Here is a 20,615-nt window from a genome sequence, read left to right as displayed (position 1 = left end):
ACAAATTACTTGCAGTTTCCCACAACAAATATTGTAATACATACACTGTAGCCTCACTTAATTAAATTATATGCGAAAAAAAGAGAGTAAGCAAGAAATAAAATACAACACAAATGACACCAATGCGGGAAAACCGATGCAATCGCTTTGAGTGTTTTATATTATTAAGCAGTAGTTTCTGAATACAACTCTGGATGCCGTCTCGTTAATCTAGTTACAGAGAAATATAACTGGCAGAGAAGAATTGTGAGATTACCTCACTCTACCTGGCAAATCCCGACTGTTCCGACAGTTGAATCAATTGTCCTAGGCTACAACTACGCTGCCTCTGCAAAGTAACTGTGTGGGCTTGCGTGGAGCTCTCTGAGGCTTTGCATCATCTCAACTGGGAAATGTCTTGCCTTCTGGAGCAGTTTCCAGCCCTCCCGGCTTAGAAATGTCAGCTCCTCTGCAAAACTCAGACTTCTGCCTGGGTGACTAAGTTGCCTCTGCGTGAGCCCTTCTTGTCAACGTCAAGCTCTGCGTGTGCCCTTTTGGCTCAACGTCAACCCCTCAGTTGTCTTTATGCCTCTCTCCGCTGCATATCCTGGGTTCTGGAGAAGATACTCCAACCCAACTATCCCTGCCCCTCAACTGCAAGAAATCTCCTTGATCAAAATTTCCTCCTGAGAATTTCCATAACGGTTTTTATCATGTCCTCCAATCGCGACACACATTTTCGATGTGGAAAAATGTGCCCTAACGTTTTGCCTCTTAGGACACACATCCCACAAAAAGTCACTCATAATGCCTGTGCATGGTTCATTTTTTTGGTTTTTTTCGGTCTTTTTTCGCCATCGAAGCTCATTGGAGTTGCTTCCTTGTTGGAACTTGGTCATTGTTTGCTTGCTGGAGTTGTTGTTGTGTTGTGTTGGAAGTTCCTTCAACGATTCCCAACTGTCAACTTTACATCAACCTGGGTCCTGGAGAATAGCGTTCATGGTTTGGAGCTTAAATTTCTTGTTTTGGAGCGCATTCAACATTTTCTTGTATTCCATATGCCCATTTCTATATAATTTGTATCAATGTATTCAAGTACCTTTTCAGGTGCCGACTGCCATTCATGCTTTTTATCCTTTGAAATAACTTTCTTCATGGTCTCTATAGCTCGATTCATTTGGTTGCTCTCTAAATATCCATTCAGAAACAATTCCCATGTTTTGAAATTTGGTTTTCCACCTTTTTCTAAAAGATGTTCAAGAATAGACTCTGCGACCTGCCTTTTCAATCATTCCTTTTGTGATGTAGGTATCAATTAGTACATTGGGCACTCTGATATGATAACTTAGGCCACGAATTCCCACTCTTCAAAACATTTTTTTGCTCCCTACATATCTCCAAGTTTGACCATTGAAGAAAGCATGCATATATAGCCGTTGTATTGTTTTAATTGCAAATTTGAATGGCTACAGAGAGTTGACTTAAATATATAGGGTTCTACCTTAGTACCTAGTTGAGTCTGTCTTGCAATTGCCCACATTTTCCAGGATGTGTAACTTGAGTAGGTCAGATTAATATACTAGTCAACAAGAGAGCTAGAACTATCGAGAAAGAAAATATCAGTGTCTGATGTCACATGTGAAATACACAGAATGCCCTTGTTGAGATGATTGGGTTCTCAATTTGTTTAGTAAGTTAATAACATGAAGATCCAAGAATGAACATTGAACTGTGAGCAATGGACATCATTGATTTAGTAAATTAATAAACTAATACTATATTTCAGTAACTTAATATGGATCAGGAACTATATTTCAGTAACTTAATATGGATCAAGAACTATATTTCAATATATATATATATATATATATATATATATATATATATATATATATATATATATATATATATATATAACGTGTCCCTCGTGTGTTGTTTCCGGGGTTGTTGTGTCTTGTGTCAAATACTCGTATTTACATTTCCTTTGTGTCTCGTGTCCTCATGTCATGTCACTTAGGCTTGCTTCATTCCTTATCAAAGATAAGCTTCCTTCCTTAAGAGGAGAAAGACTTCAATTATACCTTTCATACTTGCAACTCGACCATTTGCATCATTTTATCCTTTAAGATTCTTGTTTCCACACTAGGTGAAGTATGCTAGTCACAATGCTTCTTCCAAAAGAACCTTCCCTAATTGATGGTTCTTATTGGAGGATCCTGGTAACCCTTTTGCGGAATGACTACCTCTAACATTGTTTACAAGATGCTTGGATGGACTATAAATGTGTAAGATGGTCCAGATCTTCTCATTCCTGCCATCTAGATGACTTCTTGCAAAGAAATTTGATCACGTCGTTTCTAAATCTTCTACTATCATATGCTTCCTGTTGTTTTTCCACGATAATTGAGTCATCTGACAATCACTGACGCTACCAATCCAAGTATCTCAGCGAACTGCTTTGCACAGAGGAACAATATGCAACAGTAAATCTACTAGTGCACAAAATATACGCAACTTTTTACAATTTTACAACAATGCATCTTTGTTATATTAATCAAACTGATAATACAACTATCTAAGGCTCCCGTACTAGGTATAATGACCCTCATACATCCACTAGTACAAGAATGCAAGAACAAGATACATTGACCATCTAGTTGATGTTGCACACCATCACAATTCCTCGATCGTACCTTGAGCACACAACAGGTACTTTGCTCCCATTCTGCAACACTGCCTCTATTAATGCACCAACTCCTCTAGGCCACTGAACACAACTCTCCAATCTGACCTCTAGTTGATCATAAGTCCATCTACAACCAACACAAAGGGTCTTCACGCTCACTAGTTGCTTCTTAGTCCTTCGAGGACACAACCCTTTGAGACTTCTTGCTCACCATTGCTCCTTAGCTACTTAGGGACTTCTTCCCACTATTGTCTTCCTATGTTACTCTAATGAAGATAAACATAGGCAGGAGGGCTGCCACCTATCATTGCAAGACATTGTTCTCCCACAATGAACTTGGGCTAGTACAATTGCACTTCCTGGGTGATCAGACCTTGAGCTCCTCAATTCTCTGCCTCATCTAGTGGCCAACCTTAATCCTTCAAGGTGCTACACTTAGGGACGCTTCCCTCCAACAATCTACAAGTGTCCAATACCAATGTCCTCTTCTAAGACCTCTACATCCACTAGCAATTAAACATCAATAAGGGAATACACACCTTGTTCTCCAATTCACTGTTGGTTCTCTTGTCCTTAGGATCTGTGCTACTTGAGCTCTGGTTAGGGCACACTAGCTGCCTTAAAATACTGTTTCTGAACCTGTGTTACCCTTCCAAAATTGCCGTCACTCCTTGCTGTCCCTGCCAACCTTCTCCACGCACTATTATAGGCCTTGGGCATCTCCACAAGGATATCTACAACTGCTGGTTTGCTACAACAAGGGTCCGAGCTCTTCCTTCAAGGATATCCACCCTCCATTCTACTGCGCTAGTCGTTGTACACTTATGGCTTGCTTTAGATTGAATGCGGCTAGGGGAGATGGCCCTAGAATAGGCCTCTTGGCTCTCAAGCAATCCTGCACACAAGTTGCTGTAGCAACACTTCTCTGCGACCCTAAACATAGTACCAATACACATAAAAAAAGCACAAAAATACCCCGCGACCTACATCAAAAATACTGCCATGTTCTCCAAGAGATTCGCTCCACAAACAATGCCAAGAATTAGTCCTCTCGTGCTCGCTAGCTGCCTTAGACTTCGGTGTTCTATTTCAAAGGTTATCCTTGATGTGATTGGACGTTGGATGTGTGAGAATCTCTTCTCACACTTATCCTCTATTCATATGCTAACATGTGGGTTTCACCAAATGCCCTTGTGGCACTCTTAAACCCAAGTTGATTTGCTCTGGGTGCCACAAAAGTCACCAACAATATATAAAAATTCATATCTCATGTTGTAGACCTTCGATTTGAGTGGTTTTCGCTGCACGTAGTTCCTCTATCATCCCATTGGTTAAACCAATAAAAACCATTTTGGTTTTGACCCAACTCCTTTGGGTGCAAAACCCCCATCTTGGGTTCTAAGCCCACAAACCACTTTTGTGGCGCTCATTCCTCCAAACCACAAACCATAGGGCTTGGAGTACCTCCCAAACTACTAAATCTCAACTCTTCCATCTATGATTCTATGCTTCACAAAAACCAAGACTTCTTCTAGAGAATGCAACTATGCATGCTTACTTTAACTTCTATTTTCTAATAAAAGAAAGACAAATTGCAAATGAACTTGATAATGATGGAGCTTACTTGAATAGTATAGATCCTTGGGATCTTCTCCTTTCAACTTTTTCTCAGGTTCTTCCTTTTCTTCAGCTATGTGAGCTCCACTTCTTTCCATCCTTTTGTTGTTTTTCTTGTTTTGAGGATTGTTTGGACAATCCATCTTAAAATGTCCATATGCATTGCACCCATAGCATTGTATCTTTAGATATATCTTGTTTTCCTTTGGACTTTCCAAACTTCCCTTTCTTCTTCTTGTATTTTACAACAAGGGCTTGAGAATTTTCATTTGATTCAGTGTCATCCTTTGCCTTTATCCTTGTTTCTTCCAAGATACATTGAGGCCATAGTTCATCAAAGGGAGTAGTATCTTTTCTTGAGTAGGCAATAGTTGCAAAACTGCTCCATTTGAGGGGCAAAGCATTTAGTACACAAGTAATCATTTCTGAATCGGATATGACTTCCTCAAGCCCTTGCAATTGGTCCATCAATTGTGAGATCCTCATAAGATATGATGGCATATCTCCATCTTTTGACATCTTTGTTCTATATAGTTTGATTCCTCAAGGATATTTTTGACCTGATGTACTTATAGAGTACAAGATTAACAACTTATCATAAATAACTTTAGATGTACTCAAATCAACAACAAAGGGAATAATTGCTTGTGATCTTTTAGCTTCTTTTGTTCTTTCTTAGATTCTCTTCATCAAACAATTATCAATAGTATAAACCATAAAAACAATGACCACAAAATATAGGCTCCAAGCTAGGGCAAAACCCCTCTAAAGGGGAAATCCCAGAAATAATCTCTTCTCTTCTTATAGAATCAATTCAAATGAGAAATCCAAGACCCAAACTTCAAGACCAAGGCCCCCTTCAAGCACCAAGTCAGTCCTTCAATAAGCTCTCTTCCAAACAAGACAAGGCCTATCAAATTCAACAAAGGTCAACCTCTTCAAAGTCTGCTTCAAACAAGGTTTCGACCCTTACTTTAGATTTGCCTCTCTTGGCCTGCACTAGCTGCAGAAACCATAGAATCTTCGCATGTGTGAGAGAAAATGATCACAAATTTCAAATTTTCTGTTTCTTCTTGAGATGCTTCCTTCTCCTAAACCTTTGCTCTCTTTTCTTCTTCTTCCTTTCTTGAGATCGAACTGTAGAAGTGTATCCAAATGTGATACAACCTTAGCCACTAATACCCAAATTATGCAAACAAAATTGCATGCCATATACATGTCCCGAGATTAATCACCTGATCCATGGTGAAAATCTTCACAATTCAAGGTTTAGCTTCGCTTAATTAAACTTTATGCGGAATTACTGCATCTGATGAAAACCCACTTTATTAAAGGTTAATTCTTTGAGCGGAAATATATTCGCGTTTCCTCTTAACCCTTATAACTCAACCCTTCATGATCCTTTGGTTAACTCTTATTAACTGCGCATATCAACCTTACCATGGTGTTCAGCCTTTAGTTAAACCCAACTTAAACCATAATATCTTTACTTTGCTTATTTCTATTATTTCCCGTATAATAGAAATATTACATAAACCCACACTTAAACATTACCTTTCTGCCTTTGCACATTTACCGATACTCAACCTTTCGCTTCAAATCTACACCGTTGATTTCTTCCTTCGGATCAACGGTTATTGCATGATCTCCAACCTTCACCCATGCCGCCGGAACTCAAAGAAGTCAGACTTCTTTTAAATAACCCATCGGGTCTGCCCGACATGTTAACCCACACCCATATATGCACGCGATTACTGTCTGATCCATCAACCATCAAACGATCACGATTATTGGAACTCAATGAGGTTTTAAGCCCGTTGAATAAAACCTCATCGCGTCCGTTTTCTAGATTAAACCTCATTCTTTTCCCGATGCGATATGCGTCCAATCAATCACTCAACGGACGACTATGATCTACTCAGACTTCAACTGGATTAAGTCACGGTTCATAACTTTCTCGGGTCCAGAATTGAAATACCGCTTACGGCTTTGAGACCACGCGAGAAACAACTTCCCACCTATGAAAACCGCCTTTCCATTCTGATTAACGCCCATGCATCTTCACCACATGATGACCATGGATCTCTTTCCATCGGATGACTACGATATTTTCTCCACCATTCCTCGTTTGCTGTTATTATCCGTCGATCTAGAAGATCTGACGGTTTCCAATATGCTAGTCAATCGACCCCAATCTCGGTTGAAACTCTCCTCCGTTCGCTTATTGGTGGAATTGCGTTAAACACACATTTATCTTTGCGCTCTGTCCTTCTCGATTTCGTTTGCACACACATATCTTATGCAACAACACTTCGTTTATAAAGAATTACAATCTAGTCACATATGTAATCTACACAGGGTTGAAATCGAATTTCTGTATTCGTAAACAAGTATTTACAATGGTTTTTCTCTAAGGCTTGATTTCCAATATCTGTGGCCTCTGTTTCCCTATCTGCCCCTAGGGTTACGATCAAGCTCGATGTCATCTCTGAATTCTAATTCACACTCTAACTAACTAACTCTTCCTATGCCTTTTAGACCTACATTTATACAAAAGGTTCTATGAACCAATTTTGGTCCATCCTTAATAATTTCAACTAAATCTTAAGAATCTTCTCAATCCCAGAAATTATGAACTAATTCTTAAATTAAGATCTACAATTAATTTCCAATCTATCAACCCCTATGAACTCTCAACTATCTTAATTCTCTCATGTTCCCCTTCATTTGAGAACATTTACAATATGCCTCTCAATACTTAATTAGATCCTATTCTCCTAAAATCGCTCAAAAACATTAAAATTACATTAATTTGATGCATAGGAAACGAACTTCCTTAAAACACAAGACCCCCTATGTCTACTAAAATACAATGATATTTCTGAGCCGAATGCTCCTGCATCAGACTCCCAAGGTTGAAAACATTCATGATCTCCTGATCATGTGTTCTCATGTGTTAATAAAAAAACCTCCAGGGTCCCAAACTTTAGTTTGTAACTGCCCAAATGCCTTGCACCTTTGCTGCTACTGTATATCTGTTGTCTTCTGGTTCATCTTCCTCTCTTCAATCAGTTTCAAATTCTGATTGATCACTCCTCCTGCTGTCATTTTCCTCAACCTGGACTGTTTCATCATCATCTGCCATAATTCTTCAATCTCCATCTCCAGCACATCCTTGAGCTAGTAGCAAATCTTGCTTTTATTACTCGGCCTCTTGTTGCTGTACTTTGTCCACTCATCTTCAACCTGCTGTTTACTTTCTTAAGATTTTTCTACTTCAACTTCTACTATTACTCTTCAGATTGCTCTAGGTATTGCTGTAGATATTGCTTCCACCCAAACTTCCTGAATATCCTTGAAGATATCTCCCTCTGCAACATCTATTTTATGCTCCTTGTCTGCAAATTCACTTTCCAATGATTTAATGTTTTGGTTCCATGGGCTAAGTACTATCATGGAATCTTCCTTTTCCTCCCTCATATCTTCAACAACAGATTCTTTTGATTGTCTGCTAGTCTCCTCATTAACCAAATGTGCATGTGCTCCCCCTTGGTTGTCCTCATGAGACAACATAGTCTCATTCTCCATTAGAATGTCCCATTCTCCAACAGAATGCAATTCCGATCTTGCCTCTTTGAAATGTCTTTGTACATTTCCTTCATCTTCATGTCAACTTCAAGTGACTGCCTATCACTTGATTCTCCTTTATCCATATCACAATCTCTGTGTTTAACTTCATCTCTTTGGTCTTCATGCTGAATTTGTCCTCTATTAAGCAGTGCATCTATATACGTCTTCTGTACCAGTTCAAAGTTGTTTTCTCCTAAGAAGTATTCATCATCATATATGGGCTTACAATCTTCTTCAATTTCTATGATACTTGTAGAAGTTTTTCCATCTTTATCTACTTCAAAACCTGCCTGCTTACACCAATCATGAGAAACATGATATCCTTTTACCAACATCATTTCTAATTTATTATTACGCATGAGATATTTATTAGGCTTCTCATCTTCCTTAACATGTATAATAGTTTGCAATAACTATTCTTCATTTGCTAAATCTGCAACCACACACAAAATGTCAGAAATAAAAATATTAGGCCTGTTAGCCTTACTTGTCATCATATCCATTTGTTGATTTGAACTCTTCAAAGAGCTCATGGGACTTCTTGCAAGTCTCTCTTCCTCCTCATTCTCCAAACAACTTACAAGATCCTCAATAGATCTCTTCTCAACATCATCTGTTTCAATGATGTCTTCTTGCTCTTGTCCACTGTAGTGAACTTCTTCATTCTCATTCAGTTCTGATTTTACAACCTGAACACTTACTCTTTGGTTTTCTAGCCTTTTCTCTAAAAGACTTAACTCATGCCATAAATTTGCCATCTCACTTGGGATTCCTCCTAAAAGCTCTGTACAATCCTCACTATCTTCTTCTTTGTCACAAGTATAATTTCTTGGTGACACTACTTCTTCATTCTCGATCAGAATAAAATTCCGACCCTCCATCTCTGTGATAGTTTTAGATCTTTTTCCATCACTCTTCCTTTGGCCATCTAAGAAAATCAATTTCTCTTTGCCCTTACCAATAACAAATTCTTTATCATAAGATATAATTGTGTCATCTCTACTGGAGATATTTCCTTTACTAAGCAAGGAATTTATGAACTCCTTCTGCTGTAATAACTCAACTTGATCTTCATTTGAAAGACAGTGATCATCATACTTTGCTTGGCAACTTTCAGCTTCACTCAAGACAGTTCCATAGGATGGTTTGTCTTCTCCAATACCTGCATTCACACACAACTTGTCAATTTTAAAACCACCAGGCCTCATGATCTCACTTGATGATTCAATCACCAAGTCTTCCTGCTGTTCCAAGTCCTTTACATGACTCAGAAATATTTCGATGGTCTTCTCTTCAATCTCATCAAGTCCTTCACTTGGTTGTTGGATATCCTTCCCTACTTCTTCTTGCTTTTGGCCATCATCATGAGTCAAAGTTCCTCTGCTTTCAGTCTTTGCAATATGCTGAAAAGTAAAACTTTTTCCCAACTGCGTACAGGTATTTACATGAAACCTATCTATCTCATCCTCTTTCAGAACATAATTTAGATTCTGCCTGTCTTCTTCCTCCTTTATGACAATATCAGCAAATTGTCCTTTTTCACATGTTTCACCTGCAAACATACACAAATTATTAGATTTAAAATCATGTGTCCTTTTGGTCTCACTTGAAGTTTCAGTCTTCAAGTCTTCATCTCCACCCAAAACTTCACCCTGTTCTGCTTCACAAATGGAAACTTCCATTTCCAACTCAGTTTCTCTGAGTTCTTCAACCAGCCACTTCACTTGCCTCTGCTGTAGAGTCCAGACATCTCTGTAACTTAGGCCATTTCACTGACTTTTTCCTCAAGACCCAACCTTGTCTTTGGTTTTCCTCTAGTATCATCCTTAATACATTGAGTTGTTCTTTTAACTCAGCAATCTCCTTGTCAATCTCCTCTTGACTCATCCTCTTGCCATTTGCCTTGGCATCCTCTTTCTTCACTTTTCTTCTGCTGTGGTCTTCTTCAAAACCTCTGCCATGACTATCAGTAGTCATCTTCTTCTCCATCTCTACGAGTTCTTCACTCGCTCACTATGAGTTGCACAAGTCTTTGCAACAGCAAGTCCTCCCTGCTACATGATACCTCACTAAGCTTCTCTCCTTTGAGCTCAGTCTTTTGGCATCTTTCTGGTTCTCTCCTCTGGAACCATATGAGCACTCCATGCTCTAGACTTCAACTCATCTGCACTTTTGAGAACACAACTGTCCTCTTATATTTCAAATAGAAATGAAATACTAGGGTCTACCTCTCTCTCTCAGAAACCCTTATTGGCTTGCTTCATCACTGCTCTTCAGGTTGTGATCTTCTTGCTAAGATGCTTCACTAATTACTGTTACCTGCATATCAATGATATTTAAACAAAGATCATTCCAAGCTTTCAAAAGCTTGTTGCTGCCAAATTTCTATGGCCACTTTAAAATGCTTCTGCTCAGCTTCCTTTTGAGAACACTCTTGTCCTCTCTGTCCAACCTTCAGTCGGATTCTTTAGGTTCACTGCCACTTGTTTTTCCAGTCTTTCATTCACTTTGTTCTTTAGAACACATACAACTTTCCTTGTCTGTCTGCTTCTATCAATCTTTACTCTGTCTTTAACTTGCAAAACTCAAACTAGAGTTAAATAAAACAATACTTGTATGATTTCACAAGCAGTCTCCATCCACTCTTCACATTTGAGTGAACCTCCAATTTCCTTAAGAAAACAAATTTCACTGTGCTTCCTTTATGCTTCTGCAATCTCTTCTTAAGAGTATCACTTACTCTCATTTTATGTCATGCTTTCTAGTTATCAGATTCAAATACCCTGATCTCCTCTTCCTTTCGCAATCACACTTGCATTCTGCACAATTATGCTTTAATTAAAAAGAGCTTTAACCAACTCTGATACCAAATGATACAGCCTTAGCCGCTAATACCCACATTATGCAAACAAAATCGCATGCCATATACATGTCCCGAGATTAATCACCTGATCCATGGTGAAAACCTTCACAATTCAAGGTTTAAGGCCCCTTAATTAAACTTTATGCGGAATTACTACATCTAATGAAAACCCACTTTATTAAAGGTTAATTCTTTAAGCGGAAATATATTCGCGTTTCCTCTTAACCCTTATAACTCAACCCTTCATGATCCTTTGCTTAACTCTTATTAATCGTGCATATCAACCTTACCATAGTCTTCAGCCTTTGGTTAAACCCGACTTAAACCATAATACCTTTACTCTGCTTATTTCTATTATTTCTCGTATAATAGAAATATTACATAAACTCGCACTTAAACATTACCTTTTTGCCTTTGCACATTTACCAATACTCAACCTTTCGCTTCAAGTCTACACCGTTGATCTCTTCCTTCCGATCAATGGCTATCGCGCGATCTCCAACTTTCACCCATCTCGCCGGAACACAAAGAAGTCATACTTCTTTTAAATAACCCAACGGGTCCGCCCGACGTGTTAACCCACACACTTATACACGCGCAATTACCATCCAATCCATCAACCATCGAACGGTCATGATTATTAGAACTCAACGAGGTTTTAAGCCCATTGAATAAAACCTCATCGCATCTGTTTTCTGGATTAAACCTCATTCTTTTCCCGATTGGATATGCGTCCAATCAATCACCCAACGGACGACTATGATCCACTCGGACTTCAACTGGATTAAGTCACGGTTCATAACTTTCTCGGGTTTGGAATTGAAATACCGCTTATGGCTTTGAGATCGCGCGAGAAACAACTTCCCGCCTACAAAAACCGCCTTTCCATTCTGATTAACGCCCATGCATCTTCACCACGTGATGACCGTGGATCTCTTTCCATCGAATGGCTATGATATTTTCTCCACCATTCCTCATTCGCCGTTATTATCCGTCGATCTAGATGATCTGACGGTTTCCGCTGTGCTAGTCAATCGACCCCAATCTTGATTGAAACTCTCCTCCATTCGCTTATTGGTGGAATTGCGTTAAACACACATTTATCTTTGCGCTCTGTCCTTCTCGATTTCGTTTGCACACACATATCTTATGCAACAACACTTCGTTTATAAAGAATTACAATCTAGTCACATATGTACTCTACACAGGGTTGAAATCGAATTTCTATATTCGTAAACAAGTATTTACACCGGTTCTTCTCTCAGGCCTGATTTCCAATATCCATGGCCTTTGTTTCCCTATCTGCCCGCAAGCTTACAATGAAGCTCTATCTAATCTATGAATTCTAATTCACACTCTAACTAACTAACTCTTCCTATGCCTTTTAGACCTACATTTATACAAAGGTTCTATGAACCAATTATGGTTCAGTTCCTTAATAATTTCAACTAAATCCTAAGCATCCTCTCAATCCTAGAAATTATGAACTAATTCCTAAATTAAGATCTACAATTAGTTTCCAATCTATCAACCCCGATGAACTCTCAACTATCCTAATTTTCTCATGTTCCCCTTCATTCAAGAACATTTACAATATGCCTTTGAATGCTTAATTAGATCCCATTCTCATAAAATCACTCAAAAACATTAAAATTACATTAATTTGATGCATAGGAGACCAACTTCCTTAAAACACAAGACCCCCTAATTTGATGCATAGGAAACCAACTTCCTTAAAACACAAGACCCCCTATGTCTACTAAAATACAATGATATTTCTGAGCCGAATGCTCCTGCATCAAAATGAGTCAAATTCATCTTCTTTTTATACCTTTCATAAAAGGTTGAACAGACCTCTTCTATGCTGATTTGTGACTGGTAGGGCCAACTTGGTCTTGGAGGTCTTTTTGACTTTCTAGACTGAAAAGTAAATTCTTTTACTTGTTACCACTTGCCCAAATGGGTCTTATACAAAAGATAATGTGACTCTCTTGACTCAAGGTAAATATTTTCCTGACTTGACAAACCCTAGGAACATGAAATGCATGCTTGACCTAGAAGACCATTTGAATGGAGCATGAAACACGTGCTTGAAATAATATTTTTTCTTTCTTCTTTTTCTCGTTACATAAGATATACATAATGATACGAGTACAATGACAAAATTTGATTGGTGGGTTTATGACTGAGAGTATTAGACAACGATGCCACAGAAGTTAGGCAATTATGAAGATCGAAACTAGTTACATTTTCCAACACCACCTTCCTTCAGGAAGTATGCTAGATGGGAGAGAGCTGTGAAGTAAAGCTATCTGTGGGTCATCATAGGACTGCTGGCTGACTAAAAGGAATAAAATTTTTCTTCTAGGGCTACCCACTTTTGATGGGTAACAGGTACTTTTGGCAAAAAGCTAGTAGAAATCGCAAGAGATGTGGACCAACTAGAGAAGTGATTCCAGAGATTTTTAAGGTTCAATTGTTTAAAATTCAAAATATAAATACTTGTCTTTTAGCCAAACTCAAAATGCAATTTGTTGAACTAGTTTTTTCTTTGCAGCACATTGGTGGGAGTCATTTGAGTCTGAGTCGGTCTGAGTGCGACTCGAAACCTGAGTTGATAGGTGGCTGAGTTGAGGTCCAAGTCCGAATTTTAAAACTATGGCTTTAACTTCTAAGTTCCAAGGGTTGTAATTCCTTACTCTCACAACTTAGTTTTGCAGGAACTAATGCCACAAAGGAGGCTGTTGCAACCTTTTCCTCTCTTTCTGATTTAGATTACATGCTTTATTTTTTATTTTATATATATATATATATATATATATATATATTATATTTATTTGTTTGTCTTTTATCTTGTGTTTTACTATTTTACATTCTATGAGGGAATGAGGGCACTTTCTGTTGGCCATTTTTTGCACGCTAGAAACCTGTGGGATGCAATGAACAGAACCATTGGCCATTTGTGGATAACTCGATAAATGGTTCTCCTGACCAGAAATAGGAAACAGGGGCCAGAAATCGTGTCTATTCCCATTTTCGTTTTGGACAGTTTTCTGACAGAAGTGGCCCACTCAAGCATCAATTTCTGGTAATATTCATGTTTATACTATTCCCACTTTGATAGTGGGAGCTTGGGGGTCAATTCCTTTGGCCAACCTGCTGACAGAGTCTCAAACCCTGGTCACTAGTGGGTTACTTAAGGCAACAAATAGTTGAACATAAATGCTCTGACAACCTTGCACCACAGTTATTGTCGAATATGACATACAAATTGCTAGTAGCCCCTTTGAATTTAGTTAAAATTTAATTCAAGGCACATCATATAAATTTTAAATGCATTTAGTTGTGTGCTTGAAATGCATAGTGAGTGAGTACAGTGCTAAAATCCAAATCTGATATACTATAGACCACAGTAATGCTAGCTTAGTGTTGTCGTTAAAGAGTCAACCCACACACATCCATGTTATCCATCCTAATTGACAGCCGTGTTCACACATGCATCTAGCCATGTAATACACAATCGTGACTTGTGGGACTGGGCACACAAAATAATTATCTTACTCTATCACTAACTGTTAGCATCCATTTTATGGATCAAATATCAGGTTTTGGGTGTTCTGAGTTTTTCTTCTTTCTCATGTTACCTTATTCTGTTTCTTTGCTGTTCTTATGATGTTAATTTGAACCTTTCGTACAAAACTGAAAGGCTTTTTCATTGTCATACACAGAAAAGTATAGAGGCAGGTACAGAGATGGGCTAGAAAGTAAGTGTCTAACATAATTGCTATTACTGCAGCATTATGATGGTGATGTTTCCCAACTGGGGCTCTATTTTGTCAGTGAAAATAATGAGTATGGTGAACAGAAGGAGGAGGAAATGCTACCAGGTGGAAGGGATATGCAAGTTACTAATGAAAATGTTATCAAGTTCATCCATCTTATGGCAAACCACCACCTGAACAGTCAAGTAATTCTCTTAACAAGCTACGGAGTTTGGTTTTGTCAGAAGTAAATTGTTTGTGATATTAAGTTAATTGTTTATGTGTTCGTAAAGAGAACCTAAGTTTGTCTCTGCATGTCTGAAGTTGGCGCACCTGCTTAATTTAGTTGTTCTGTGTTGTTGTCAAGCAGATACGCAATCAAAGCTCTTATTTTTTGCGAGGATTTCGACAGTTGATACAGTCTGATTGGTTAGACATGTTTAATGAACATGAACTTCAGGTGAATTAAAATGAAACTGAGATTTGGGATATTTTATGGGTTTCCTTGGCAATCTGAGAGAACTTTTACGGAGGCAGCTTTAAGTCTTAATATAGGGGCCTCTACCCTTTTATTTGTTTGGTAGAGAAGTCTTCATATTACATTGACATATATATAGCAAAATAGGGACTGATCCCTTTAAATATTCTGTTGATGTTTGAACATAAGATGTTTCTAGTATCTACGCATGGTTTAACATTCTCAGCTGTTACATAATTTGTATTTGATGATGTTGTTAAGAAAGGTATCTGTATGCCCTGTGAACTTAAAAAAAATTGTAGTGGGCTAGGTTAATTTTTCCCTAGGGTTTCATAAGACACTAGGGTTTGCAGAGCCAAAATTTACTTTCAAACATTCGTAATTCAACACAAATATCATCTATTTTCTCGATTTAATTGAACCAGAACAGTGTAGCAGAATCTCCAACCAACAAATATAATTAACCGACTGTGCAGTGCAGCAATTTCATACAAGTTCATGTAATAATAACATGATAAATTCATCAACGAATCACTGTCCAATGCCAATGCTCACAATATAACCAATCGAAATCCAACAACAAGTATGAGTATCGAACTGTGTACAGAGTTTGAGCATCTAATTTTCCCTTGGTCCAACCTTTACTCACAGACATACGAAAACTTTACAGAAATATCTTTGGTTCTATTCAGGAGCTTGGACCATTTTTGAAGGTGAGAAAAGCTCTCATGGCAAACGATTCCTACACAAACATACAACAGATGCGTTCCTGTGCTTAATTCTGCAGACATGAAGGTTGACGACCTCAATTCCACACACAATCGTCCCGAATGTAATTATGATCCTCACTCAGGCATGCAGAGGAGACAACAGTCTTCGACGGGTTTGACGGTCTCAACTCCAAGTCTATGCATGAACTTCCAGATTGTTACTAGGATGCACCGACAAACATACGTTACAGTCCGGTTCTCAATTTCATAGATTCTATTGGTTTGACGACTCAATTCAACTCACAAACTTCCCAAACAGTGTTGTGGGTCCCGATGCTTCCACATCCAACTTTGTATGGGCCTCGCATGTCTTCAGGTATCTTCGCACTGGAGTAGATCGCTCGTGCTTCTGTCAACAGGTCGTGAAGCTTTCAATTTTCACTGAATGGTACTTAAGAATCCCGTTCTGGTTTAGACGGACAACCTTTGACCAGAGCGGATGGGGTAGTATTAAACTTTCTTGACCCCCCACAACTGGATCAGCCTCAACTCGCAGAAGATTTTAGTATATCTTAGGAAATCAGCTGTCAGCTACAGAAACACAATAACCAAAGATTCCCTTTGATTTGGCCCTTGAGAAATTTGTTGGGCCAGATGGCTTCACTCCTACTTCAGGTCAAGGATTCGATTTCTTCAGAAAGATATTCTTCTGTCATGCCAAAAATAAAATGAACGAAAATAAAATTGAGTCAACTAGGGTGGAATCTTTCACTATCAAAATTGACAAATTAGGAAGGGGTTTTAAAACCCTAAAAGATAATGCTCAAAAATAGAATAAGGTGATCCAATCCAATGATGACAAATGAAAGCAACCCTCATATTTATAGATTCGCTAGAGGGGTCTCTTCTTTTTAATTGATTGAGTAAATTTTACTCAAAACCCCAGTTTTGGGTTTCTTTGCCCAGCTGCCCAAAACTCGTCTAGACATTGGGTATTTTGGGTTTTTTCCCCTTTATTGAGGACTATAGCCTATGGGGATCGATAGGCTAGTTCATTCCTTAAGCGATTAATTACTTGTGAACATTACAAAAACCCTGCATCAAGTTTGTTTATGTTATAAACATAAGGGGGTGTGCTATGGCTTGAAGTTGGAAGGGTAGTCATTGAAGGTGCGGATCCAAGAATCATCTGCTCTAATAGACTTGCTATGAACCAAATTACCCAAAACTACTCAATATACCTAAATACACTAAATGCAAATGTCCTTGAAGGTGCTGATCCAAGAATTGCCTGCTCTATTGTCACTTGTTATGAGCCAAATTTTCCAAAACAGTACATTAAACCTGAATACACCAAATTAAGTGTGGAGAACAGCTCACAAGAATATGAATGATGATGTGTTACACAATAACTGTAAATTTTAAAATATTATGAGCAGTACACTGACCCCAAATACATTCCGTATACCATGGTCATATCCAATGTCTAATAATGACTATTCACTTCTTATATATGCTAGTTCTTACTTATTACTCATTTTGGCCCAATGTCAGGTTGGACTAACATTTACTAATACATATGACCCCTTATATTGGATAGAGTGCCATTACATACCCCCATTAGGGTCCTAACAAGATGACAAGGAAACTATTAAATGAAAAATAATGAAATACTATTTTTTGAAACTTAAAGGAAAATATATCTTTTGAGGGGTTTGACTACTAACTATTACTCTTTACTTGAAGTTGTTGATAATCCTAGAGTTGAACACCCAACCTTTTGCAAGTTGGTTAAACCAGTGTCACATTTATTGTTATCAGGAATTTATCGCTGGGGGTCCAAAATTTAAATTATTAGCAATATCAGGGAAAATATAAAAAATTATTGGGAAACTTAAAAAAAATAACATTTTTTTTGTTGATTTTTTTACTGTTGAAGAAACATCAAAATCAAACAAACACATTGCTACATAAATCTGGAAATAAAATTGTTATATAAGATATATAAGATGTTAAGTGGTACAACAGATATTGATACTAAAGTATGATATTTGTCTGGAGTCATAAGATCTGATAGAATAATACATAATAATATCAAAACAAAAATAGATGTATCTCATGAGATGAATCATGGCAATGAAAACAACGGATTTTCCCTTGTTTGCTTGATGGAAAATGGTCACAACATCCTTAACAATATTATAAAAACTGGACCATAAGATTGTTCAATCAAAAAATACATAAGATATTCAAATTTTGGAAAGAACATATAATTCATGGGCATTCATATGAATCCGAATTATTATACACAAATGTGCAAAAATTTTCATGTATATAACAAGGGTGCATATAACCAAAATAGCACCGTGTGCAATCCATCTTTGAATCAAAATAGATCAATATAGAGGCTCTAAATGACCTCTAGAGTCCAAAGAAAATCATGCTACAACAAGTAGCTACATAACATCAAAATCATTGCCTGTATTGGGATCCTCCTCACCAAGATCACCCTCTAAGCATTAAAATAAGATAGAAAACGCTTAACATCCTAATCAATGATTTTGGTTGACTGAAGTATACATTTTTACTAGGGTCATGATGGCGGAGTTCAATAGTTAATGCCACCACCATTGAGGTACATAGAGGGCTTGGTGCTTTTTCTTAAATGTCAATTCCATAGCCTCCTACATCATAGAATCCAGTAGAAACTGTAAGATCCCTTTCCCGCCAAAGTTCTAGTTTTGAATAATTTTCCGGGTTTCTGTTTTAAATTCTCCCACTGGTATCCTCTATCAATTAATTCTGGGCACACTGTTGTAGACTTTGACTCACAATCTCAACTTCAGAAATGCATAAAAAAGAAAAGTTTATACCCACAGACCAAATCTTAGAGCATCCAACACATTTATTTGATTACCCAGAAAATAGTACAGAACTGATATATGATTTTTAACATAGTAATACCAACAGAAATACTTCTTTTCATTGACTGTACAACACATTAAAGATTTGATTTGGAATAGATGAACCTGGTAACATTGCTTCAGTTAGATGGCCCTCTGAATGACAGTTGCTTTCAGGAACAATCTCTTCTTATATTTCGGTCTCTGTTTATCAGTTAAGACCAGCACCTATCTCCTTGGAAATATGGCCCAGGCAGCAGTTAACCAACTGATACGAGCTTCAAAGAATGATACTCCCACATGATTACCCTCAATGCATATCCAGGAGTACTGTGACACATACAGGCAGGAAAGTGGCAGCGTGCAAGCTCAGAAAGACACCCACGGACTGATATGAGATTACTGTGACTTCAAACTGGGAAACTGCGCCCTTCAGCAAAGGTACTCTTGCATTTTTTGCTCAAGAGTTAACTCCCATAAGCATACACACATCCAACAATTGGAGGAAGAGTCCACTGCTTGAGTTAAATAAGAAATACGACCCCTGTAAGTCCAGAACTCGTCCCTGGCAATAGAGTGACAGCCAGCAATGGTAATCTTCCAGCAGTTGAAAGAGGGGACTGGGTTTCCCTTGTAACCTTAAAAGAACTTGACCGAGTTGAGGAAACAGTCCAACTAGTAAAAGGTTAAGTCGACTTCTGTAGTTGCTTCAATAATAACACCCAGAAACTTGTTCGCCTTAGTTGAATGTGTCCCAGACATAAACTCGACCCACCGAATTGATACTAGAGCTGGGTCTCTTCATTTATTCCCTCAACATGTCAAATAAAAGGAAGGACACCAAATAAGCTCATAAAATCAACTGATAACACCAAAATACCTTATTCTTTCTTGCAAATCTTGTTCTCCATCGCAGCGCAGTGGTGAAATCTAAGTGATCATTCTCGAATCCAAACTAGGGTGTCTAGTTTCAACACGGAAGTCTGTTATGGGCCTTGGTGGCTAGGGTTCCAAAACCCCAAGCTTCTCCTTCAAACTCTTTCCAAGAGCTCTTTCTCCAAACTCACACAATGCACGAATGCAGAGAGTCTCATCATTTTCCTTGTTTTATGAGTTTAGGGTTTCCTCTTCACATTCTCCTTTTATTAAGGCAACTTTTATAAAGTCACTTTATGATATTTCACTTTATAAAGTTAAAGTGACTTTCACTTGCCTAGGAAATATCACCCTGTCTCATTTTTGGACTTTATAATGTTTTCCTTATGCAATTTAAGTCCCCTTTATTAAATATTTCCTTGTTACACAAAGTTCGTATACTTAGAGGAATGCTCTGATACCAATGTAACTAACAAGTGTTGTAATAGCAGGTTAAACACTCCAAAAGTCTTGGAATATGAAGATATCCATAGAGTATACACTAATATTTAAATTGTATTGAATAAGAATATGATATTATGAGAATGTTACAAATGACGACCCACTTATATACCTAGGCAGGTACCCTTTCATGAGTGGTCATGTGCTTAGGGACATGCCACTTTAGTAAATAATTACTGTTCAGTTAATTATTATTATGATTATTGTTTGTTTATATATATATATATATATATATTTTATTAATAACATCGCCTTCCTCTTCAGAAAAGCTTTGTCCTCAAAGCTTATTGCTTGACAAGGTGTGTTATCTGTTCTTTATCTTTTAATCTTTTCGCATCTTTCGAAACTTTTCGAATTGTCATCTTCGTTGATACATGAGTGATCAACAAAATTGTCGCACTGAGAAAGGATCTGACCATCCTAAATCAATTTTCTGTTGAATCTTTCGGTTACTGGAAATTTGTAATGAATTGTTATCACTGGATTGAATTGTGCACACTTAAATATTCTTCGACTGTGGTGGCCCTTTAGCGGAAACTCTGTTCCTTTTCTTCAGCCGTGAAAGGCGATAGCGAGGTGGCTAAGGTGATTACCGATCGACAAACAAGCTG

General features: G+C 37.8%; 1 protein-coding gene across 3 annotated transcripts in view; it reads left to right on the top strand.

Moving 5' to 3' along the window:
* The window catches only part of UPL6 (ubiquitin protein ligase 6), a 395,397-nt gene that overhangs the window by 273,943 nt on the left and 100,839 nt on the right, over window positions 1-20,615 (top strand). For all 3 annotated transcript variants that reach the window (XM_089428856.1, XM_089428854.1, XM_089428855.1), the window contains exons 20-21: window positions 14,572-14,742; window positions 14,907-14,996. In XM_089428856.1, coding sequence (XP_089284982.1) covers window positions 14,572-14,742; window positions 14,907-14,996 — 261 coding nt within the window. The remainder of the gene's footprint in view (window positions 1-14,571; window positions 14,743-14,906; window positions 14,997-20,615) is intronic.

The sequence above is a fragment of the Pinus tabuliformis genome, chromosome 4_2 (genome assembly GCF_031772625.1).
Source record: "Pinus tabuliformis cultivar Carrire ecotype Pingquan chromosome 4_2, CPIR1, whole genome shotgun sequence".
In the NCBI taxonomy this organism is placed as follows: Eukaryota; Viridiplantae; Streptophyta; class Pinopsida; order Pinales; family Pinaceae; genus Pinus; species Pinus tabuliformis.
This window is presented reverse-complemented; position numbering and strand designations above follow the sequence as displayed.